General features: G+C 34.0%; 1 protein-coding gene across 1 annotated transcript; it reads right to left on the minus strand.

The window, feature by feature from the left end:
- Positions 1–4163: 4163 nt before the first annotated feature.
- On the minus strand, positions 4164–4902 carry LOC106746435 (serine/threonine-protein kinase SIK2-like; the record flags this gene model as incomplete). The annotated part of the gene is made up of 2 exons (XM_014623044.1): positions 4512–4902; positions 4164–4404 (listed from the first exon to the last, which is right to left on the minus strand). Coding segments are annotated over exons 1-2 (339 nt in total), but the record flags the coding sequence as incomplete, so codon positions are not given.
- Between the last annotated feature and the right edge of the window lie 7544 nt (positions 4903–12446).

Here is a 12446-nt window from a genome sequence, read left to right on the forward strand (position 1 = left end):
AAACAAAAGTTGTAGGGTTCAGAGGGACATCTGATAGTGACCTTATCTTTGTCACGGATGTTCTTTTTCAAAATTATTTCAAGATTAATTTTTATTTTTTTAATGGAATGGCCTATTTTTGATACCGGAAATCAATAGAGGGGGAAATTTTACGTTAAAAACATGTAGCAACATGTAGGATCAAATTGACCACAGAGTCACTTCAAGGTCAAAGAAATGTTCACTCCAGAAATGAATAAAGCATATTAGAGTAGTTTGACGTTTAGTTATGCTTCATGGGATCAACTTGACTACAGAAGTCATTTCAAGGTGTACTCAGTACATGCATTGTGTATGTACTCAGTACGTAAACGGAACCATTGCTTCGCATTACCGTTCAGTTTCGATCAAACAAAGACTTTTGCAGTAACGACACATACGTTCGTCTCACTACGAGTCGTCGAATATTTTCTCGAACAAAACATATACGCCTCACACCACTTATACCGAATTTCACTGAAAACCGATACTGACCGACGCGCTCGACTTTTCGAGCTTTTCCTCGATGCTATCCATGCGATAATGTCCGCCACACTTGCTCCGATTAACGCACCATTAGCCTTTCGTCGATCCTGCACTTTCGGAACTTTTTGACACTCGCAAAATCATCTTCTTTTTTCCCGAATAAATTTCAGGTCAAATATTATACGAATACACTCAGGCCATTATCCCGCTCTCACTGAAATTGAAGGGAATAATAATTGATATACCTTCTTAATTCGTCACTTTTTTACCGCCAGTAGAAGAAACTAATCATATCTTATTTCATCTTAGAGATTTAATTTTCTAGATATAGCGAAATGTCAGATTATACTCCGAAATAAAATCGTTGATATTATTCTGGCATTTAGAGAGCGTCGTAATAATGATCGACAAGCAGAATTATACCGCAATCAGTTTCTTCAAAAATGGCATCCGAATCATCGTACGATTGCCAAGATTGTTTTATGCCAACGACAACATCCACGTGAAGCACGACAAAGAAGTCGTTTCAATGTATCAAAAAAGGATGATCCATTAAGTTCTTGCCGTATTGGGTATGACCGCCATCCTCATGTATCAATACGGCAAATTGAAAACAAATTAGGTACCCCGAAATCAACAATCCACAGGATTTTGAAATTTCGTAACTTCCACCCGTATTATGTTACTTTAACACAGGAATTAATAATTCAAGATTTTCAACAAAGACTAGTATTTTGTAAATAGGCACAATGTTACGACGTGATCCAGCATTCTTTAGGCATGTATTATTTAATGATAAGGCTACATTTCACAACACTGGACAATTAAATCGGCACAATTCCCATTTATTGGTCCGTACAAAATCTACATTGGTATTACGGAGTGCATTATCAACATCGTTGGAGTTTGATTGTGTGGTGTGGAATCCTAAGTGGAAACCTAATCGGACCTTATTTCTTCAATGAAAATGTAAATAGTGCTAATTATTTACATTTTTTACAACACGACTTGATAGAATTGCTTAACAACATCGATCTGGCAACTAGGGAATTTATGTGGCTCCAACAGGATGGTGATCGACCACATTAGAGTAGGATAGTTAGACAACATTTGAATCTAACATTCCCAGATAGATGGATAAGTTGTGGTGGACCTGTTTCATGATGTCCTAGGTCGCCAGACTTGACAAGTCCGGATTTCTTGTTATGGGGTTTTTTGAAGAACACTGTGTACTCAAAACAACCCAGTACAAGAGAAAACATGATGGAGCGTATAACTTTTGCTTGTCGGAGCATTCCGAGAAATATTCTTTTATCAACTGTCGATAATTTTGAACGTCGAGTTCAAATATGTCTAGACAATAATAGGCAGATACGTGAGCATTTATTTAGATAATGAAAGAACATCCCTAAATCGTGAGAGGCAAGGGGACTCACAATTGCGTTTCCGTTTAGAAAAAAATTGAAGTTGACAAATCTCTGGAATAAACTTGACCTCATGATATGGAGCATAACTGAACGTCAGACTGCTCTGACGTGCTTTATTCTTTTCTGGAGTAAACATTTTTTTTACCTTGAAGTCTTTGGAGTCAATTTGACCCCACATGTTGCTATATGTTTTAACGTAAAATTTCCTCCTCTCTTGATTTCCGATATCAAAAATAGGACATTCCATTTAAAAAACAAAAGTTGATCTTCAAATGATCTTGAAAAAGGACATTCGTGACAAAGTTAATATCGGATATCCCCCTCTGAATCCTACAACTTTTGTCTGAAGCATTTTTCAAAATAACCACTTCCCTCGTTTTTAAATGAGGTGTATGAATGGTTTGAAATACCCGGTACACACGCACGCACGCACGCACGCACGCACGCACGCGCGCGCGCGCGCGCGCGCACACACACACACACACACACACACACACACACACACACACACACACACACTTATATATAGTTTAATTAAATAAAATTTCATTATGAAAATTTTAAAAAACCGGAACCGTAAACCGGAACCTTTATTATATTTTAGTGGACTAAAACCAGAACTAGACCGATATATTCATCCGGTCTCTGATTTAAACAAATATCTCAATATATAATTATAATATAATCTGCAAATGATCTTAATACACTAATCTTAATACACTGTCCAACTGTTATATATAAAAAAGCAATAAATAAGATAACATATATTTGATAACAAAATATCTTGTTTAATCTTGTTTTCTTATACAAGGGTAGATTAAAAAGTTTTCGACTTGACTAAGAAAAAAACATTTTTTGATCCAAATGAAATTTATTTCTCAACATAATCTCTGTTCAACTCAATACACTCCAACGTTTTCTAGACCTTTCCTTCCCTCAGTATAATGACTTTTGTCGAAACTCGAAAAATAGTCATTAACGACACTTATCACTTCAGCATCCAATGAAAATTTCTTCCCAATAGCCATTTTTTTTTAATTTGTAAACAGAAAAAAGCCGAACGGAGCCAAATCTGGAGAATACGGTGGATGTATAATTAATTCGTACATTTCGTACAATTTCATTGCCATTGCAACTGCTGTGGGTCGGTGCATTGTCCCGATGAAAGAAGATTTTCTTTTTGGTCAAATGCGGACTTTTGTTCTTGATTTCTATGTTCAAATGTTGTAATTACTCAGTACAATATTCTCCAGTGATTGTTTTATCTTTTTCCAGATAGTCCACAAAAATTATCATATGAGAATTCCAGAAAACTGTGGCCATCACTTTACCAGCCGACGGAACTGCTTTCGCCTTTTTCGGGATCGATTCGTCCTTTGCAGTCCACTGCTTTGATTGTCCCTTATCCGTTTATTTCCGGAGTATAATAGTGGATCCAAGTTTCGTCGACAGTAATAAAACGTCGTAAAAAATCTTTTTCGTTGCGTTTGAAACACTCAAGACACGATCGTGAAATGTCTAACCGATCTTGTTTTTGATCAACAGTGAACAAATACGGCACCCAACGCACTCAGCTTTCTCATATCTAATTCCTCATGTAAAATGTTGTGCGTCCGCTCGTATGAGATACTAACAGCCTTTGTTATTTTTCTCAAAGTTAATCAACGATCATCCATCATGATTCAATGAATATAATCGGTCATTTCATTTCGCTGTTGCGGTTTTTGGTCGTCCAGAACGTTCCTCGTCAAAAATGCTCGTTCTGCCATGTTTAAATTCAGCAGCCTAGGTTTTCACGGTTGTAAATAAAGAAGCAGCATCTTCATACATTGAATCTAATTTAGTTTTAATTTCTGTGGGAATTTTCATTTTCAAATGAAGAAATTTTATTAGGATGCGATACTGCAATTTCTCCATTGTTGATAAACTCACACAAAAGGCTGTCAGAAACAAACTAATCGCTAAAATGACATCAAACTTAGCTCTTTGTGTTTCTTTTAGTGCCATCTATTGAACAAGTATTGAAATTTCACTGAACTCTTGCACTTTCTTGGTCAGGTCGGAAACCTTTCAATCTACCCTCGTATATATTAGACAGTATTAGGTTACGAGTTATTGTATTTACAATTTTTTGTAACTATCATTTTGGTTCTGTTAATTCTAATGTATGCAACGCAAGATGCATAAGTCAAAAATATTTCTCCTTTCCTTCTCAAAAACAAAAATAATTACCTTCTCCAATTGATGTGCATCATCTGGTAAATAATCACCTGGTATACTCTGAATACTGGGTAAATTAGGCATCGTTGGTTCTAATCGGTCAACAAGTAAGTTGTATATAGCTGATACATGATCAAAAGCATTTCCATTAATGGCTTGTAACAATGTATCTGCGCTGAGTCCAGGTAATCTTAACATATTCTCTATCACTAATTGATTTAATTGTGATGGCACGCTCACATCAGGATTACATCTGAAAATATACATTTTTTTTCTTTCTATGATATTTAAGCACAGCGGCAGCAATATGTGTTTACGTGCGTGCGCGTGCGTGTATATGTGTGCACGCACAATACACACCCTCCAGGTTCTAACTCCACTATTCCATCTCCACCCATCCATGAATGACCTAAGATTTGCGAAATACTTAAACGCCGCTCTGGTTCTACCACCAACATGTGCCTAATTAACTTTTCACAATCTGAGAGAGAAAGAAATAATAGAAATATTATTTATATTACATAGATGTGTGTGTGTGTGTGTGTGTGTGTGTGTGTGTGTAAGCATTCGTGTATGTGTATACAATGTAATTTAAAACAATCTTTCATTGTTAAAACTACATAATTCTGACTAAATTCTAAGACAACTTTTTATCTTGCAAAACTTTGTCAGAAGCATGTTTTTTTAATTATTAACAGATATATTTACCAAAAGAGGATCAGATCGTGTCATCGCGGATTTCGCTCAAATTGAAATATGTTGTAGTACCAAGCCCCCATTGTATTTGAGAGGCAAGTGAGACAATGCAACGCTCAAGTATTCACGAAAACCTTGCATGTAAAGTTTCTCGTGCGCCGTAAGGACCGCTTGCCAAATAGTAAGCGTAACGCGGATAAGGCGGCGAGCTAGTACGTTGCAGGTTGTGTGTTCGAATCGGACTTTATGCAGTTTTTCTTTTTAATTCTTTTCAAAAATTAATTTTTACGAAATGTTAGTTTCAATTGACGATTAAGAAACACATAAATAATCTAAATATGTCCAGAAATAATGATTTAATAATTAATGTATGTAATATTTCTTACTCGTATGTTTCAACGTCTGCAACAATATTAACAATATTGATTAGTAATTATAGCATTATTGCAGTAACAACAAAAAATCGGTAGAGCGAAAAGATGCGATAAAAATACATTCCTTGGCCTTTTATTAGTTGAATGCTTTAACATTTGAACCTATGATTTAATGTTTCCAAGAGTTAGAAAAAAAAAATCTGAACAATTCAGAAATTGGATTTTTTTCAGTTTTTTTTCATCAAGCCTGGAAAAATTCTTTTGGTTGGAAAAACTAATTTTTGTAATAATTGTAATGATATTTGAATGATATATTCAGATAGCGATATTTTATTAATAATATGTTTGAATGATATACTGAGATAGCATTATTTTACTAATACAGTATGTTACAAATACACAAATAAATGCATGATAGTTAAAACTTTTACATAAAATTAAGGAAAATAAAACATTTTTCGTACTCTTATTATATAATATCGCACAACATTTACAAAATAAAAAGAGAAACAAAAATATATATTTATATTTTATTCTATTCAAGTATTTTTTTGCTTAACTATTCAACCCGTTTTGATAATTCGATAATGTTATCGCAAATAAACATGCTTTTGCAGAAAGTGCGAAGTAGCTCGCAAAAATATCGTCGTTTACTATCAAAAAAATTTTATTTAAGAATGTCTTTCTATATATTATATTGTTAATTCAATTCCACTTTAACATATTCGCTAAAATGTAAATACGGTTTGTAATATATGTTACTTTCCATTCTAGATAGCTGAATTTCGGCTGGCCATTGAAATGAAATGAATCCAAAACTTATTATAAAACCTGTTATGTACTTGTACGATTGCGACTACAACTGATATAAAAGAAGACAATTGTAAGAATACAGGAAATATACGTCTATTTTTAAAAACAACCATGACAGCTTTTATTATGTTAAAAATTAATTTTTTCTACAATGTTTTTTTCAGAAAAAAATGTTTTTATCGTTTCTTCTGCCGAGTTTAACTTTTCCGAAAAATAACACTGCTATAATTCAATATGCTTGGTACGCATCAAAATTAATTGCCGAGAGACCCATCTTTCCATTGTAAATGACATCTGCTTTTCCCCAAATTTTTTGAAAACACCTTGTGTTTATAAAGATATTTAGTTTCATTACATATACTTGATACATAATTTATGCTTTAAATGTTTCTACGATAATTATTATTTTAAATCATATATACTTTTTGAAAACCAATCTGAGGAAGATTCTGATTAGTAATTAAAATAAAGTACACGTAACAAGTGAATTTGGACTTCTTATTGTAATTGAAAATCATTATTGTTGGTATGATAATAGGCGATAAAATATGCAAGTAAGAAAGATTACATACATTAATTATTAAATCATAATTTTTTGGCATATTAAGATTATTTATGCATTGTTTAATCGTTAATTGTAATTAACATAGTAATATAATATTAATATAATGTTAAAATAGATTTACTAAAAATTAATATTAAACAGAAAAAATTGTTTAAAGCTCGACTCAAACGCACAGCCTGCAGCACACTAGCCCGTCGTCTTAGCTGTTGTGTTACATTTGCTATATGACAAGCGTGCTTTCGTAAATGGTCCTTACCATTTAAGCGTGCGAAAAATTTTACATGCTAATTTCTTGCGAACATTTAAACATTGTGTCGTCTCACTTGTTTATCAAATAGTGAGATCTTGGTACTACAATATGTTCCAATTTGAGCGAAATTCGTGATGACAAGATCTGACTCCTCTCTCCCTTGTTAGGTTAGTACGAGTCGGGTTTAAGTAAGCAGGGACGGTGCAACTCACCGTTAAACGGACACTTACGTGGACTGCCTGCTGCAATCAGCTGATCGTTATACATAAACTGCGTGCTAATATTCATTGCCAGTACAGAAAATCTATGTTTCTCATATCTTGTTGTTAAATGTATTGTAGTTTTTCAGAACTGGCAATAACTTTCGAAAACAATCACGATGGTGCGTGTATATACATGCATGCACGTTCTGCCCCCCCCCCTCCCCTCCCCTTGTTCACTCTTTCTTTCTCTCACTTATTTATTCACTCACTCACTCGCTCACATTTCCTTACACACTCGGAATATGCAACTTAATACTAATAAACATATATATCATAATGAATTACTGACAATCACTATCAATCACTATCGACGAACTATTTGACGACTGATAATCCTTGAAAGAAATACATAACTAAATATATGTTTCTTCCAAGTATCATTAGTCACCAACATAATACGTGCTTACTTCATGACAGGAAGCAAATCATTTATTTCGCAGATGATATTTGTATACATAGCAAAGGCGTTTCTCCTGGTTTTGTACCAACAAGTTCACGAATCGCTTTTGTATACAACAAAGTGCATTAATAGAATCCTTTTTGAACATAGAAAAGTGTTAAGGTGCACGCCATCTGCAAATTTCCGACACGTATTTCTCCGGAAGACCGATTCCGTACCCTTGGTACTAAAGTTGCACTAGCGTTGTCGAATATGAATATCTGATTAGTTAGTGATTTAGAATTCAGATTTTTGAACGCGAAATTTGCGTTTCTTATTTTTCTTCCAAAACAAATATTATTGCAAAATCTAAGAAAACGTTCCACGTAACATAATAATATTTGATTGTCCTGAACAAGTTCATTATTTCTGAAAATTATTCTTCATAACAAATGCTCGAAGTGGCCACATTCATCGCAATGCAAGCTCTTATGCGTTTCAAAAATATGGGATTCAAAAATAACAAACCTTTTTCAGGACGATCAAATGTTAGGTATAAATTAATTCGTACCGTTTTTTCGCAAACATCGGCTTTATTTTTCAACAAGATGAATATATTAATTAATTATTAAAATATTCTCCGTTAACAACAATGACCTTACGCCATCTATCGGGCAATTTTCGGATTCCATCGCAATAAAAACTTGGTGGCTTTGAAACAATGAAGTTATCGACCAAGTTTTGAACGTCTTTAATTTAGTCAAAGTATGTATCCGATAAGGAGTGTTGCATTGACCGAAACAAGTGGTAATCTAAAAGGGCTATGTCTGGCGAATATGCCGCGTGAGGAAAAATTTCCCAGCCCAAGTTTAAGATGATTTCCTTCGTGGTTTCTGCTGTTGCGGTTTAGCATTGTTGTGGAGCAAAATGATCTTATGACTGCCTTGTCCAGACCAAATGGCAGTTTTTCCTCAATTGCATTACTCAAATGGATTAATTGTTGTCGGTAGAACTCTGCTTTAATTGCCTGATCTGGTTCGAAGAGTTCACAGTACACCACACCCTTCTGATTCCACCATATATAAACAAGAACCTTCTTGCCGAAACGTTTAGGTTTTGCTGTTGATGTCGTCGGTGGACCACTGGAGGATCCACCCATGGTTTTTTGAGTTTTGGATAATTGTACAGTATTTTTTTTTTTATAACTCCCTATAGTATTATAATCTGTCACGTTGACATTCAGCAATGTGTTTAAGATAAGTTAGACATGCTCGGTGTTTGCCTGGAGAAACACTCTCAAAATTTTCGGCACTACTGTGTTCCAATCACACATCTGTACAACTTCCTGAATTTACCCTACTACCAGATCATTAGACAACTTTCTTTTTAATTTACTTTGCTTTCTTTGGCTTCATAAGATTTATCACTAGTTTGTTGGGATGTCTGTCCAGTCCATCCTTTTAGTTTCATGTCTTCTTCTTGATCTCCTCCTTAACTGTAGGAATTTCTAAGTCGTGATGAAGAATCTTATTGGTGACGAACTAAGGCGCATTAGTAATGATTCGTAATATCTTGTTTTGAAATCTTTGAATAATTTCAACGTTAGAATTAGAGGCTGTACTCCACAATTCAGTCCGTAGGTCCAGATCGGTTTTATAATGCTCCTGTAGAGAAACATTTTATTTTCAGTTGAGAGTTGGAATTTTCAACCAATTATCCAATAGGTTTTACTTAACGACAGACCTAGTTGCTTTCGTTTAACTATAGTATGCTTTTTCCATGTTAGTCTCCTCTCGAGATCTCCTATCGAGATATATTCCCAAGTACTTTGCCTCCTCGGCTTGCAGGATTTGAGTTCCATTGATTTGTACAGGACACGTTTTATGTTTCATGGAAAAATTTACCTGTATTGATTTAGTCTCGTTAACCCTGATTCTCCATTTCCTAAGCCATAATTCTATTTCCTTGAGACTATTTTGCAGCATTTTTGATGCTATGCTTAGATTTTGATGAGACGTGAGAATCACTATATCATCAGCATAAGTGCCACTGGTTGTGTTAGCCTGGGTAGGTAAATCCGCAGTAAAGAGCAAGTACAGTACAGGTCTCAGCACACTACCCTGTGAATTTCAACTTGGATTTTGAACAATTTTGTTGTTGCTTCGTTATGGTTTACAAAGAAATGTCGATTGTCCAGATAGGACTTTAGTAATTCATAGTAGGGTAAAGGAAAGTTTGCCTTAATTTTTTGTCCCTCATGCCAAACCTTGTCGAAGGCCTGTGAGAGATCTAGGAAAACAGCTGCACAGTATTCTCCGGCTTCAAACGAATTATGTATTTTATTGACTACCCTATATATCTGGTTAATGGTACTATGTTTTTGTCTACCAAATTTTTGAAGCCAAATTGATGTTCAGGTATCAGCTGCTTTTCCTCAAAAATTGGCAATAATCTTGCAAATATTAATTTTTCCAAGTTTCCTTGGAGGGGACTGGGAGGAGACTAATTGGTCTATAGGATAAGGCTTTTTCAGAGGATTTGCCTGATTTTAAAATCATTTTAACTTGGGCTACCTTCCACCGAAGGACATATCTAGCTCTTATGATACCATTGAACAAATGAGTTTGAACAAATGAGGTATTCGATGCCTGGTTTAGGCAATTCCCTTAGTAACTTGGTAGTGATCAAGTCGTAACCTGGAGACTTACTTAGGTTGAGCGTTCGAATCGTATTTACCACTTCCTGTTCAAATATTTTTATATGGGATTCAGTCCGAGGAGTTAGGAGTATATGTTTCCAAGTAACTAGTGTCTACATCAATCATTCTATTACTGTTGTCAAAGTCTGGTGCAAAGACATTAACCCAATAAGTCCGGGAAGAGCACAATTTCCATACGATGTTTGAGACATATTTTCTGCAGAAAAAAATTGAAATAAAAAATTTCAAACATACATATTCTACTATTTTTGAGATCGCTCTTTCGATTGGTGCAGTCAGAATTGCATAATAATGACTCCAAAAACCAATATGGTGCATTTTAAATAAATAAATAATAAAATTTTTTGCATTTTGTTTCTTTGTGAATTATTTTCGCACCAATAAAGTTACTGAATCGATGCCGAACCACAACCAAAAGTGCACAAAATATTTAAACTATAACTAGAAATTTTTTTGTTTTGCTTTGAATTAACCTAACCTCTTCAAGATATCAATATGTAAAAAAAATGAACGTTATTTGATAAATTATGAACATTATTAAAAAAATTCAAATCTCTAATGGTATAATTGTTCCGAAAATATATATAATATAAGGGTTTTTGATGTCGCTGATCACGAATTTTAGGTTAGATTTTCAAAATTCAAGATGGCGGATCCAATATGGCCGATCAAATTTCATGAAATGACTGTTAATCATGCCATAATGTTTATTATACGGGAAATTTACGCAAGATAATTGGTTTTTTCCGTCCGTTAGCCGTTCAATGTAAACGTTTCCCAACTCAAACCACGTGGAGGTGGATGGCAAGAATCTTTTTTATTTTTTTTATTTTTTTTGCTTTTTATTATTTTTTTAGTTTTTGTTTTTTTGTTTTTTATTTTGTTTTATTTTTTTTATTTTTTTGTTTTTTAGTTTTTTGTTTTTGTTTTATTTTTATTTTTTTTGTTTTTGTTTTTATTTTTCACTCATAAATTCATACATTACTAAAGAAGTTTTTTTTTTATCTTTGAATCTAAATTCTCGATAGAAAGCTTTTATTTTTTCACTTTTTGTTCAAGATTTGCACGAAATTTGTCTCTACAATCTTTACAAAAATACAAATCACAAGTGCAGCAGTATATGTATGTGCGAATAACACATTCCTTCGTTGAACACTTTTTTTGACTCGTGTTGCGACAAAGTTTATGTTTTTTTTTATACCTTTTCTGTCCAATATCCAAATAATGTCTAGCAACACTCATAGCAATTTCTTTTGTACTAATCATTTCAGATTCAACATTCGACAAATTATGAATCACAAGTGCATTTGTTATTGCGGCTTGAATTAAACGTATAAAAACTACATAAGTCCACTTTTTACTACGTATAAATGTCTGTACGTTGTTGCAGTGACTGTTGTGAAGATCTACTCCACCCATGAATCGATTATAAACATGAAAAGCGTTGGGGAATGGAATTGGTTTTTTTGAATGATCTTTTGCACTATATCTTTTTAAAGACAACATCGGAGTCACTCTTGTAGCTGATGAAGCTATAGAGACCTGCTTAGAATCCATCACACTAATATAATTAATTCCACTCTTTTGATCATGTTTTGAAACAAATGTGCCTCTGGGAGCTTTTTTATCAATTATGTGTTTAGCTGATACTCTGTTATCTCGTATAGTTCCTGTAGATTTCAATCCTAATTTTTGCACGTGTAACATGAGATCAACGCTAGTAAAATAATTGTCATGATAAAAATGATATTTCAATATGTCAGAGGAGGGTGTACTTTGAAAAATTTATCTAATAGGTGCATGACAACTTTTGTACCGAGGGCGCATTTGTTTAGTTTATCTACTTGTGATCCCTTTCCACAGTACAGATTGAAATCAAATAAATATCCGTTTGCTGAACAAAGTCCCCAAAATTTCAAACCGAATCGTATCGGTTTTCCGCGAATGAATTGCTTCAAGCTGGTTCTGGCGTAGGACTTAGCCATCATTTCGTCGACCGATAACGCAGATTCAAAAAAACCAAATTTTTGAATATTTTTACGAAATTTGTCCAGCAATATCCGAACTCGCCAAGCTTTATCATCTTTTTTTTCGTCGCTAGTTTTTGAATATTTTATTTTCGATTTTATTTCAAGAAATGTATCACGTGGCATGGCAGATCGAACTATATCACAACATAAAAGAGGGTCAAGTGACCAAAAATCTTTTTGAGATTTACGTTTGTTGAAACTTGATA

Source organism: Dinoponera quadriceps, unplaced genomic scaffold (assembly GCF_001313825.1).
Source record: "Dinoponera quadriceps isolate SergipeBrazil2010 unplaced genomic scaffold, ASM131382v1 scaffold210, whole genome shotgun sequence".
NCBI lineage: Eukaryota > Metazoa > Arthropoda > Insecta > Hymenoptera > Formicidae > Dinoponera > Dinoponera quadriceps.